This window comes from Penicillium longicatenatum (assembly GCF_028827895.1).
Source record: "Penicillium longicatenatum strain IBT 33135 chromosome Unknown contig_11_segment0_segment0, whole genome shotgun sequence".
NCBI lineage: Eukaryota > Fungi > Ascomycota > Eurotiomycetes > Eurotiales > Aspergillaceae > Penicillium > Penicillium longicatenatum.
In genome coordinates, this window is record NW_026643117.1 from 526,552 (window position 1) to 540,128 (window position 13,577).

The following is a 13,577-nucleotide window of genomic DNA, read 5'->3' on the forward strand; positions in this document are numbered from 1 at the left end:
ATGCTTATATACAGAAGTACGTGGTTGTGAACAATAAATTTGGAAATCCTGCGGCTGGGGCTGGGACAAGGGGCGTTTTCAAAATGATACAAACATCCAATATTATATGTTGCATGATTTGATCAAGGACATTGCTATTCAGGACCTGCGTAAAGGTAGCAAGAATTCCCCGAAATTAATATCGAGAGGTTGATCGTTGTCAAAAGACTCGTTGCTTTAAGCTGCACCTTCGTAACTTTGCATTGTATAGTCCCGCTTCCATTGCTGATAGAACCCGCTATGTCGAGTCCGTGGAAAGATCCACGCTGATCGGCTCATATATGGACATTACTTACTGTACCAAGAAACTTGTTTGTCCCGCGCAGAGCGGATTCTGTAGCCAGTACAGCCCCTTAACGAAGATTTCCCAAGAACTGAACAATCCTCCGATAAGTCGACGGCCGCGGCCCCGTCGAAGCCGTCTTCTCAGCAACAAGATGATACGCCTGCAAAGTATTGGTCTTGAACGCGTGAGTTCCGCCCCAGAGGAACATACGGAACACACGATAAGTCTTTTCGCCCCAACCCGCAATCACCTCGTCCCGAGCCTGATCAAGTCTCTTCGCCCATTCGAGCATAGTCAACTCATAGTCCTTCGTCTCATTAACCACCTCCCTAACCTCAAAACCATGGTACAGGAATTCCGCCATGACATCTTGCACAGTCATATAAGTATGCGTCCCACCCCAAATATTATCTCGAGTCCACGAACTAACTGCATACTTAGTAATAGCCGCCGACCCATCAAGATAGATCCGTCCACCAGGCTTCAACACGTCCCAGACGCAACGTGAGAACCGGCGGTAATCGGGGAGGTGCTCGATGACACCAAGTGTAATGATATGATCATACAGTTCGTCGGGCTTATGCTCAAGGAAATCCTGCAAGAAAACTCGACCAGGGAAGTGATTCTCGGTAATGATTCGCTCGACAAAGCGCGCCGAGTCCGCCGACAAAGTCAAGGTCGTAACGTGGACGCCTCTCGCACCACAATACTGTGTCACGCCACCCCATCCACCGCCCAGATCAAGCACCCTCATCCCGGGCTTGATATCGAGAGCCTTGAATATCGTTTCCAGTTTATTCTCTGAAGCCTGCTCGATGCTTTCATCCGGATTCTTAAAGATCCCGTGCGTATAGAATCGGAATCGCTTATCGATGAACGAAAGGTACAGATCATCCCCGCGGGTATAGTGGTCGCCGATGGCTTTTTTGTTCATAGCGGTCGCGGATCGGATGCAGTAATCGTACAAAAATTGGAACTTTTGTCGCAGAGGCACCTTCTCGGTCAAATTCTCACGTGCGCCGAAGAGAGCGCCGAAATCGCCTTCAACATCAACATCACCTGATACGTAGGCACTTCCGACGCCCATCTCCGTCATGGGAGTGCGAAGTGCTTTCTCCGAGCGGAAAATGACGCGGTATTTGGGCGGCTCTGTTCCGACGGGCACGACCACGCCAGATGGAAGCTGGATCTCACCAGGGATGTTGAGGCTTGCAAGCAGGGCCGCTAAGCCGGTGCGCGGCAGCTTGCTTTGGGGTGTTTCCACGGCCATTTTGGGGTCAAAAATGGTCTGAGGAATTGAAAGTTCGCGTGCAGCGAAGATAAGGGTCAGCTCTAGCTTTATGACCTGGCAAGGCGCGTGGAGATCTTGATGCAGCTCTTATTTGTCAATGCGGAGATGTCTGATCTGACTATACATATCTGGCCACTTCACTTACTGTCCCAGACTTCCATCACACGCTAAAATGCATCACAATAGTGACGGTCACATATACTGTCATTGACGGTATAAAATCTGAATTCTGTGTTGTGGTTGGCCATTGGGCGTATTTGGTCACTTCAAAACGGCCTGACTAGCCGTGCAGGAGAGCTTTGTTCTGCAACTTAGGTGGTTCATCGCTGGATGATGATAAGCGCTAAAATGTACCTATCATATGCTTCTTCATGATGGGTGTAAGATGACGATGGATCCATTTGGCCCACTTTTTAGCAGCCAATGGTTAATCGATAGCATGAAAAACGTAGTACAAAGATACTAGTCAAATCCACGGGGATCGACAAAAACTTTCCTTACCCAGATTTAGCTCTACAGAGTAAGCAGAGCGTTCTGGCTATGACTGGCGAGCGAGCTGCGCTGCAGGAATGAGGGGAAAGCGTGGCTGACGTAGCCATCACAACGATTCGAGATGGTTCTATGCAATGTGCTGAATTAGAGAGCGGTGAGCCGATTAGCTTCTCAGAATGATCTCGAAGACTGCTGTAAGTCGCAGTTATTAGCTAATACCTTTGAGCCTCATGGCCCAGCCGAGCCTAGCCCTGCGCCTCATGGAACGGAAATATGGATGACAGCTTGATAATCGCGCTGTGATTGGTTACCCCACAGCCCTGCAACTCAACTTGGCGGAATTGTGATTCCCCAAAGTATGTACGGCTTGGTGGATGCAAAATTTCACGATTTTTACTACGGATAGGAATAGATGCGCAGTTTTGATTGATGTTTCGTTGTGTTTCAAGGCTACCACACATGGCTGGGGGATATCTGGGTTAATTTTCGGCTAGTTATACAGTCGTTCTCGAAATCGCCTTGACCGACTTACACTGAGAAACTCTTTCTTGGCCCTACCGCCAAGACCTTAGCGCAGATCATTTATTGAGCAGGCCGCATCGACATGGGGGCTTCAGTAAAATGGGCTTGGTATGTTACAAAACCTAGCTACGCAAGACTACACTATGCGTATGAAAAGCCCGTGGAAATCCATGGAACCCTACAGTGGTGCCACCTCATGAGCAAGGCTCTCACGTGGCATCAGCTCCTCTCCGTGTCAGCCGCATTATGGGCACGCACACCTTGATCCCTAACGGTCACACAATTGCGACCGTTGTTCAACAGTGCCTGATTTCTTTCAACACCTCGTGGACTATCACTTTTCAATACCTAGAAGTTATCAAATACAGAAAAAATACATGCGATGTTTTCCGTATGATCAGGACATTGCTTTCTGCCGCATCGGAATGAAGAACTTATCCTCAAAGACACTACTTTACATTCGTAACGCTTAAGGCATTTAACTTAGCCGCAAGTCGCCGGGTTCTACTGTGACCTGGACCAAGGGCCTTCTCGTAGCCTGCCAGTGCTCGCTGGTACATCTCTTCTGCCTCCTTCAGCTTCCCCTGACCATGGTACAGACTCCCAAGGTTATTGACTATAGCCAGGGTCGACATATTATCCTGACCGAGTGCCCTCTCACAGCCTGCCAGTGCTCGCTGGTACATCTCCTCTGCCTCTGTTATCTTCATCTGCTCGGAATAGAGACTCCCAAGGCTGTCAACTGTACAAAGAGTGGACTTATGAACGGGACCGAGGGCCTTGTCATAGCCTGCCAGCGCTCGCTGGTACATCTCCTCTGCCTCCTTTAGCTTCCGCTGATCTCTGTAGACTTCCCCAAGGCTGTCTATCGTATTCAGGGTGGACAAATGATCGGGACCGAGGACCTTCTCACGGCCTACCAGTGCTCGCTGGTACATCTCTTCTGCCTCCTTCAGCTTCCGCTGCTCAGAGTAGAGCCCCCCAAGATTGCTGAGCGTATTGAGAGCCGGTAGGTGTGTTTCGTGATCCCGACCGAGGGCCTTCTCATAGCCTGCAAGTGCGCGTAGGCACATATCCTGGGCCTCCTTTAGCTTCCCCCGATCATAGTAGTGAAGACCAAGGTTATTGACTGTGTCAAGAGTGGACATATGGTCTGAACCTAAAGTCCTCTCCTTGCCTGATAGTGCGCGCTGGTACATCGCCTCTGCTTCCTCCAGCTTCAGCTGTTCCGAGTAGACAAGACCAAGGTTATTGATTGTATCGAGAGTAGACGAATGATCGGGACCGAGAGCCTTCTCAACCCCTACTAATCCCCGATGGTACATCTCCTCTGCCTCTTTTAGCCTTCCTTGGGAGAAGTAGAGAATTCCAAGGTTGTTGACTGTATTAAGCGTCAGTGGGTGTGTTTCATGATCCCGACCGAGGGCCTTCTCATAGCCTGCAAGTGTGCGCAAACATATCTCCTCGGCCTCCTTCAGCTTTCCCTGGTTAGAGTAGAGAAGACCAAGGTTGTTGGCTGTACTAAGAGTAGACATATGACCCGGACCTAAGATCCTCTCCTTGCCTTCCAGTGCTCGCTGATACATCGCTTCTGCCTCTTTCGGCTTTCCCATATTATGATAGAGACTCCCAATCTTGCTAAGTGTATTGAGAGTGAATGGATGATCTGGACCTAGGGTTCTCTCAAAGCCTGCCAGTGCTCGCTGGTAGATCTCTTCTGCCTCCTTCAGCCTTTGCTGATTGGAGTAGATAGTCCCAAGATTGTCGAGTACGTTAAGAGCTGGTAGGTGTGTTTCGTAATCCCCACCGAAGGCCTTCTTATAGCCTGCTAATGCGCGTAGGCACATCCCCTCTGCCTCTTTCAGTTTCCCCTGATTATTGTAGACTTCCCCAAGGCTGTCTATCGTATTCAGGGTGGATAAATGATCGGGACCGAGAATCTTCTCAAACCCTGCCAGTCCGCGCTGGTATAACTCTTCCGCCTCCTTTAGCTTCCCTTGATGGACGTGTAATTGCCCTAGATTATGTAATGCTCCGCATACAGCTAAGTTGTCTGAGTAATTCCTATGGCTCACACGATGTGCGTGCGGAACAAGCCGTTGGTGAAAGCCGAGACAGTTTCCGTCACTTGTACTGTGATGAGTGTGTCCCACACATAATAGTGCTAGTTCATTGAGCTGAACTGAATTCACATTCTTGTCGGTCATGGCAACGTGAATACACCAGTCTTGTACCACTGGATGCATCGTATAGCTCCCGTCTTGTCGCTCGACTTCAAGAAGAGAGAACTCAATAAGAATCCTGACAACTATCTTGAAAGCAAGCCCACTTGATGTAGACCTTTCAAGCCACTCTGGGACATCAGAGTTGTCACAGTCACGCCGTACTAATTCATACCAGATATCTCGATTGTCAAAGTGAGCAAGTAGCAATAGCAGCTGTGCTGCGTTAGGGTCCCGCTTCTGGATTTCTCGATACGAAATCATCCATGTCTGTATCATGTTTCCTTGATCGTACTGGCGTCTAGGACTTGATTGCAACTGCAGGGCCGACCAAGCCTCTCGGTAATACTGTAAGTACTCAGTAATGCTAGTTCCAGTCTCCCGCATAAAGGCCCCAGCGATCACAATTGCTAATGGAAGGCCATCCAAGCGAGTAAGTAGGGCAAGAGTATCTAAATATATTAGTACCAGGATGAAAATTTAAGGGTTATAATAATACCTGGGTTGCTCTCAAACTCTGTAGCAGTATCCTTTACTGATAAGCGGCTAGTTTGTAACAGAAGCTGGGTTGCATCCTTAGGGCCAAATTTATGGACTGGAAAAGATTTTCCTAGCTCTGTCAACCCTTGTAGCCGAGAGGTAATGAGGATGGATCCATGATCTGCTGAAGGGAAATATTTTGCAATATCGTATACATTATCATCATCATCACGACCATTGATAGGGGAATATTGATCGACGTTATCGAAAATGATCAGCCAGCGTGAGTTTCCTTCTAATGCTAACCACTGTAAAACTTTTTTGGCTCGTTGCTCTACCTCATCGTCATTGGTCGCCTCGGCTTTTTGATATAAGCCCGGTAATCGGGGAAAGGTAGAGCTCAAAGATCGTAAAAGCGTGCCTCGATCTTTGCTACTCAGCCAGAAGATGGCAGTAAAGTCATATCTGTGGTCTCGTGCGAAACGAACTGCTAGTTGTGTCTTTCCAATCCCTCCAAGCCCATGAAGAATTGCAACCTTTCGTGACTGGGAATATGTTGGCTGTACATACTGCCAAAGTTGGTCTAGCTCGTCTTGTCGTCCCAAAAAGTTTTCAATTACCGGGATAGCCGTTAGGTCTAATGGGACATCAAAGCGGTGAACTATATATATATAATATTTAGCAATCGTTTCGAATTACTTAAGAAAGACTTTTAACATACTCTCACCAGAGTCTGCGAGCGTGTCTCTTGCAGTTGGTGTGCAGTTGATCTGATCTATTGCAATCACCAAGAGAAGCTCTTTCGCATAGGCCGCCGCGGCCGCGGCCGCATACCCTTGCCATCCTTTATTTTTGTGTGAGTCGGCATAGTCGCAGATGCCCCGAATGACTAGACACGGAAAGTCGTTCATCAGTCCTGCCGCTTCCATCTCCACACAATATATGCCTAATTCCCGAGCCAGCTGATCTCGCCGCCTGCCATTCTTTATAACCTGATTTGCAGATCCGATAAGTCCGTAGTGAATCACTGGTTCTTGGTGCTCTCGTGGGGTTCGTGGAATCAATTTAGATTGATCGCAATCTATACACGTATCGGATTCGACATGATCATACTCTGCGTGGAATAGACAGTCCTCTTGCGTCGGTCGCGCGAACTTGGTGGCTTTGTGGGGCGCTATTTTGGCTTGTAAGTTAGAAATAAATCTAACGATCTGGCTATCTTCCGTGTAGTGATGTGCTTGGAGAGTCGCGAGAGCGGTTAATAGAACCTTAGGAGGTCGATTAAGCATTCCGGTTCGCGTGAAGTGGCCGCCGCTTAGCGCTTTACCTAAATCGTATTGAATCACGCCTCCAGAAGTGTCCGTCGGCTGGCTCACGACGATATCTCCAAGTCTAATATCTACATGGCTGCTTGGTACCCCGCCGCCGACACCAACCATAAAACCGAAGCGGATGGCGTGAAAACTAGACAGCAACTGCATCCCAACCGTTGCAGCTGATATATTGGCATATGCGCCGGCCGGTAAGCTAGCAATGACAATGTTGTGTTCCCCGATGCTCCCAAAGATGTATGTATTTTGGTCCATCGGGAGGCGAGGCAAAGGCGGGTGTATTTTGTCCAGCATCAGCTTTGCAGCCGCCGTCTCCACTGGCAAGGCGCATATCCATCCGACTGTATAGTCGTGGTGGAATCGGGTCCTGGCATCCATAGTGGACTGACTCCCGTACGATCGGATCGTGCGTTATGATTTCTGATTTGTCAATGTGTTCAATGTGTGTGGAAGATAGGAGAAAGAATAGTAAATCGGAGGTCATGTGAATTATGTCGGGAGCTTGTTAGGAGACGGCGGGGTTCAGCTGAGGCTACGCGCTTGGGTTGTCAGTTGAGTGCACGTGCCTTTGGTTAATTGTGGAGAGGCGTAATTGATGCAGCTTATATCGGATGGGGGAGGCGGGTGACCAACGAGATTGGTGCGTGTTTTGATGCATCGATTCCCAAGTGAAGCGCCATGATTTAATTGAACACCATGATCATCATGGCTATTGAGAGAACAGGAAATCTTTTCCTTGGGCCTACAGTAACGACGGACTAAGGGTGAGTGATAATCAGTTGAGACTCAAACCATTAGGTGCCAGGAAGGCCGTTGGCCGCCGAGATCACCTGCTGAGGTTCTCTGGACCAAAGAGCCATCTTGTATGTGATGACTAGCACACACCGCACAAAAGGATGGGGAGAAGAACAAAAAGGTCTCTAAGCAGATCACCAAGTCACTTGTGCAAGGTGGCATGCCCCACATCCATGGAATTCTATGGGCCTTCCTTTCATACACATATTGTAATCTTATGTCACATGGAGGCTTACTGAAGCCTGATATACTACTTGATGGATCATGGATGGAGTAGCTGGTCAAAAAAATCCACTGTTGGAAATCTAAGGCGGGAGGATGTTTGACCCCCAACTGATAAATCACGGCTCAGCTATATAAAAGGTGGGAAGCAGGGTGAAAATCGAAACTAAATATGGCCCTAGGAAAGCTGGAGCGACCTTTGATTGAATACCACCAGCACCGCCACATCAAGGCAACCTAGACAATCACGCTTCCCTGACAGATCATGGCTCAGCTTAATTTTCCCCTGAAGTAAGGAACCTCAACCAAAACAAATATAAATTAAGGAAGGCCTAGACAAATGTTTGATTGGATAAAGCACCGGCACTGCCCGTCCTTACGTATTTGATTGGATACTCTAGGCAAGCAGTGTAAGGTCTAGATCTCGTCCATGGCTCAGCAGCAGTGGGTTGCGTGGAAAATTAAACTAGGAAAAGGGGGGCAGCAGTTCTCGATGATCTATCATTGGTCGGAATACCCGTCACATATCTATGCTACTCATTTCATCACAGGTCGAGCCGGCTATGTTGTAGGCCTCTAGGCAGACATACACCCCAACAGATAGGTTGCGGCGCAGCCAGCCAAGTCCCATCAAAGCAATTTTGCCATTCACGAAAACAGGGACGAGATTGGGCGGAGGAAATCTATAGTAGTCGTTGATTCGATAAAGCAGCACAGGCAAAACTCGATAGATGTCCACTTCTCACTGCTCAAGTGGTAAATTCCGGCTCAGCTATAGGATAGAGTGCGACACGAAATACATTTTGGCCGAGGGGGGCCTACAGCAAGCACTCCCGGAGTTAGGCAGACATCGCTCAGCTGGCTTATTATGGCTCAGCTCTTTCTCCGATCGAAGAAATCAAACCAAATATAGCTAGAGAAAACCTACGGTATCATTTGATTGGATACAGTACCAGCACTGCCGAAGTTAGGCAGACATGCCCAGCTGGCTTATTATGGCTCAGCCGCGCTTCCCAAAAAAAAAATGAAACCAAACATAGCTAGGGTAACCTTTGATATCATTTGATTGGATATGATCCCGCATGGAATACGTCCTTCCAGTGCAAACCTTGGGACGCTGCAGATCTGGGATCATGGCTCAGCAGAGCCCCATTTGACCGCCTTGTTCCCCTCAACTCGAAACCAAAAAAATGGGGGAGCATTTCGAGATCAGCTATTATTGGTCGGAAATCAGGCATCTTCCATGACTTGGTCCATCACGTGTCCCGCTGGTTACGTATGAGGCTGGAAGATACGTCCATAGTTTCAGACTTGAGTATTCACCTGATGCCGAATGTTCAGGTGATTTGTAGGTAATATTCTATATACCGAAATATTTAAAATTGGCTTCCGTGTTCTGCACAGAGAAACTATCTTAAGCCCCACCGCTCAGACTATGGTGAAACGGCTTAGGCTAAATAATGTCAGGCCAAAGATCACCCAATGCGTCATAATAGCAATGTATGTAAGTTACTTTACAAAATAATACGCTACGGATCATTGTTTTGAATGGCTAGCCCGTTAGGAAAAGGCGTTCACACCTTGTTCTAAATATAGAATTGAACAGCGCCCAGCAAGTCACCCGATAGTAAGATTGATAAGCCCCGCCTGAGTTGATACCCTCTCCTACCCCAGAAATAAAGCTGTGTCTACATAGCACATTAGCTATGACAACCATATCGTTAGGTCAAGGAGGCCAGGGTCTTCAGGTGGGAGTCAATCACGGAATGATCCATATTCCCCCGCGTAGGTTTCATAAGACCCTACCAAGCTGAAATTGACTAATCTCCTTCAAAACACCTAGACCGACCAGAAACTCCACCAGCCCCTCTATCAACCGTCCCATTTCCCCGCGACCCAGACTTTGTTAGTCGCGACACATTGCTCGATGAGATACATACAAAAATCTCAGTTCCCGGTTCCAGGATAGCCCTTGTGGGCATCGGCGGCGTCGGGTAAGTGCAAGGAGTTTAGCGAGTGGCTTAGTGCTGACAATCGACAGGAAATCGCAACTTGGTTTAGAGTACACCCACCGAGTCCGATCCCAGTCACCGGAGACATGGGTTTTTTGGGTCTATGCAAGTAACGCGGCTCGGTTCGAGCAAAGCTTCGCGGACATCGCCCGCAGCGCCAAAATTCCCGGGCGTAATGATCCCATGGTGAACATATTTCGCCTAGTCGAAAGCTGGCTCCAGGATGCCAAGAGTGGAAGGTGGTTGCTGATACTTGATAATATTGATGATGATGGGTTCCTTCGCCAGCCCTTCACGACAAGTCAGCAGCGCCAGATCAACGGTCAAAACCCCTCAACAAAGCCACTATTAGAATTTATCCCCCGCAGCCCTCACGGATCAATAATTATCACAAGTCGGAACCGAGAGCTAGCATCGAAAATTGTCGATCACCGGAACATTATTCGAGTCGAACCAATGAAAAGATCCGAAGCGCTAGTGCTCTTTCAAAAAAAGCTGGAACTGCCTGAGGAGACTCAAGAGGCCGTCAAATTAGTGGAAGAGCTCGAATTCCTGCCACTTGCGATCGTACAGGCAGCCGGCTATATCAAACATCGAGCACCCCGTTTCTCGGTATCACAATACCTAAAACTTTTCCAGGAAAGTGACCGTCGGGCCACTAGGCTACTTAATTTTGAGGCAAGCTTTCAATCCCGAGATTGGGAAGCAGGAAACTCTATTCTGGTCACATTGCAAATATCCTTTGCTCATATTCAAAAATCGAGACCGTCAGCTGCAGACTTGCTTTCTCTCATGAGCTTTTTCGACCCACAGGGAATCCCAGAGGAGCTTCTGCTAGCTCCTATATATATGAAAAGCAAGAGTACGCCCAGTTTACCGCAGGATGTCGCGGAAAGCTCTAGTCCAAAGGATTCGGATAGTTCGTCTGAACCCGACCTAGATACTTTTATAGACGATATCACAACCCTCAGAGACTATTCATTCATTCATATGGGTACGGATAGCACAGTTTTCACTATGCATCGGCTAGTGCAGCTAACTGCCCGCGCTTGGCTCAAGACTTATGGTAAATTAGAGCAATGGAAGGAATGCTTCATCCACAACCTTCGCAGCAATTTCCCGAAGGGCAAATTTGAGAACTGGACAAGATGCCAAGTGCTATATGCTCACGTGCAGTGCGCTATCGCACAGAAGCCATGTACAGTGGATTCGTTACAAGAATGGGCGTCATTGCTACACGAAGCAGCATCGTTTACATGGACTCGAGGAAATTTCGACGAAAGCAAAAGAATGGCAGAGAAAGCAATGAAAACAAGAACAAAAATATTCGGTCTGGAGAACGAGGAGACGCTTGATAGTTTGGAGATGCTAGGGCTAGCATATAGCCTAGGGGGTCAATGGAATAAGGCCCAAGAGTTACATATACAGGTGATGGAGACCTGCAAACGGGTACTTGGGCTTAAGCATCCCTCTACTCTGACCAGTATGGCTAACCTGGCATCCACGTACCGGAATCAGGGACGGTGGAAGGTAGCTGAAGAGCTAGAACTACAGGCAATAGAGATCCGTAAGCAGGTGCTTGGGCTAGAACATCCTGATACTCTAATCAGCATGGCTAATCTAGCGTCGACTTATGGGGGTCAGGGACGATGGAAAGAAGCTAAAGAGCTAGAACTCCAGGTAATGAGGACCCGCAGACACTTGCTCGGTATAGAGCATCCCGACACTCTTACTAGTATGGCCAACCTAGCATTGACATACTGGAATCAGGGGCGATGGAAGGATGCCGAAAGGTTAGGGGTGCAGGTGATAGAGTCTCGCAAGCAGGTTCTCGGCCTAAAGCATCCCTCCACTCTGACTAGTATGGCCAACCTAGCATCGACCTACTGGAATCAAGGGCGATGGACGGAAGCCGAACAGCTAGGAATGCAGGTGGTAGAGACTCGCAAGCAGGTGCTGGGGCCGGAGCATCCAGATACTTTGACCAGCATGGCCAATCTGGCGTCGATTTATGGGGATCAGGGACGGTGGAAGGAAGCCGAAGAGCTAGAAGTAAATGTGCTAGAAGCCCGTAAGCGGGTTCTCGGGCTGGATCACCCCGATACCTTGACCAGCATGGCCAACCTAGCGTCGACTTATGGGGATCAGGGACGATTAGAGGAAGCCAAAGAGCTAGAAGTACTGGTAATACAGACCAGTAAGCAGGTGCTCGGGCCAGAACATCCCGATACTCTGACCAGCATGGCCAACCTAGCGTCGACTTATGGTGATCAGGGGCGATGGGATGCAGCCGAAGAGCTAGGGTTACATGTGCTAAAAGCCCGCAAGAAGGTGCTTGGGCCGGAGCATCCCGATACTCTGACCAGCATGGCCAACCTGGCGTCGACTTATGGGGACCAAGGACGATGGAAAGAAGCAAAAGAGCTAGAATTGCAGGTGATGGAGACCCGTAGACAAGTGCTCGGGCCAGAACATCCTGATACTCTAGCCAGCATGGCTAACCTTGCTTATACCTTACGGTCATCGGGTAGAAATGAAGATACTATGTAGATGACCAGATGTGGATGTGCTCAAAATCCACGGTCGACGATTAGTTCATATTTCGGTTCTGTGGATATTCCCTGTCAGTGGCATGGTCAGTAAATGAAAGACTTTATTTGACGTACAGAAAGAGTGGTCAAACACCACATTTCCCCCCATCCCTAACATAGGATAATTCATCGTTCGCAAGGAATATCAGGTGAAGCAGGAACCACTATGTCGTACACAATGCACAGTGTCACATACTTCCGATTCTCTCAAGATCTCAACATGGTCTTATCCCCATAAAGCTGTGTTCGTCTCAAGCATCAAAACGCCCAATCCGGTACCACCCGGTGGATTCACCCATACAGCTATACAAGTTTATTGTAGAATAAAAGCTCAATCACTTCTTCACCAACGGGGATAGAAGCATATCGTGCTCTCAATTGCTGGTCAACCACTTTACTCATTGTTGAGGCTTGATGAATACGCCGAGGAATATCTCTGGGCCCGGCCTAGGCGCAGATATATCATTGAGCAAGCCATATTAAAATATGGGCTCCAGTAAGATGCTTCGGTATGGTCCTGTATCTTGCCGCTTGAAATTCCATGCTACGCTTTGATTTCTGCATGATTAACCTTTAAGAACCACTGTATCCTATAGCCGCACATTGGAATACTACCACCCTTTATTCGATGCGGCGGGTTCATTAATTTATCTGCGCTTAGGCCTTGGCAGGGAGACCGGGAAGGAACTAGTTATTCAGTGTGTATTGGCCAAAGCCGATGAGTAGTATCGTCACGTGCGCCCAGCTCTCCTCTTCTCCCAGGCTGCGGCTGAGTGGATTGTTTTCCTTGATCATGCCCGCAGACACATTCTCTGTGCTCCTGCGCCAACCCCACGGCAACCATATCGGAGGACAGGATTTGCTTCACACCGCGGGCGGAGAGACCAAAACCAAAACCGGGTCTTCGAGCATTATCTGTCGCTGGTGCTGACGCCGATTCTCTACAGAAACCTTGCGACACTGAGAGATCCAAAAATGCGCCCTAGAACTCGCGATGACTTTGAGATAGCAATCATCTGCGCCCTTCCTCTGGAAGCAGATGCAGTGGAAGCTCTATTTGACGAACACTACGATACACTTGGCCAAATATATCGCAAGCAACCAGGAGATGCTAACAGTTACACAACGGGACGGATCGGTCAACACAGTGTCGTCCTGTGCTACATGCCAGGAATAGGAAAAGGGAGCGCTGCAAGCGTCGCTTCAAGTTTGCGAGTGAGCTATACCGGAATCAGGCTCGCTCTAGTTGTCGGAATATGTGGGGGGTCCCCTTCCCGTCTAGAAGTACCACAAT

At 48.5% G+C, this 13,577-nt stretch overlaps 2 protein-coding genes across 2 annotated transcripts; both read right to left on the bottom strand.

Annotated features, from left to right (window-relative positions):
- Positions 1–392: 392 nt before the first annotated feature.
- On the bottom strand, positions 393–1,595 carry N7484_000198 (SAM-dependent methyltransferase; the record flags this gene model as incomplete). The annotated part of the gene is made up of 1 exon (XM_057110619.1): positions 393–1,595. One exon carries the CDS (start codon positions 1,593–1,595, stop codon positions 393–395), a length of 1,203 nt encoding a protein of 400 aa, XP_056977845.1.
- A 1,484-nt stretch (positions 1,596–3,079) lies between these two features.
- On the bottom strand, positions 3,080–7,041 carry N7484_000199 (tetratricopeptide repeat protein; the record flags this gene model as incomplete). Its single annotated transcript, XM_057110620.1, has 3 exons — positions 3,080–5,304; positions 5,352–5,993; positions 6,054–7,041. 3 exons carry the CDS (start codon positions 7,039–7,041, stop codon positions 3,080–3,082), a joined length of 3,855 nt encoding a protein of 1,284 aa, XP_056977846.1.
- Positions 7,042–13,577: the final 6,536 nt, after the last annotated feature.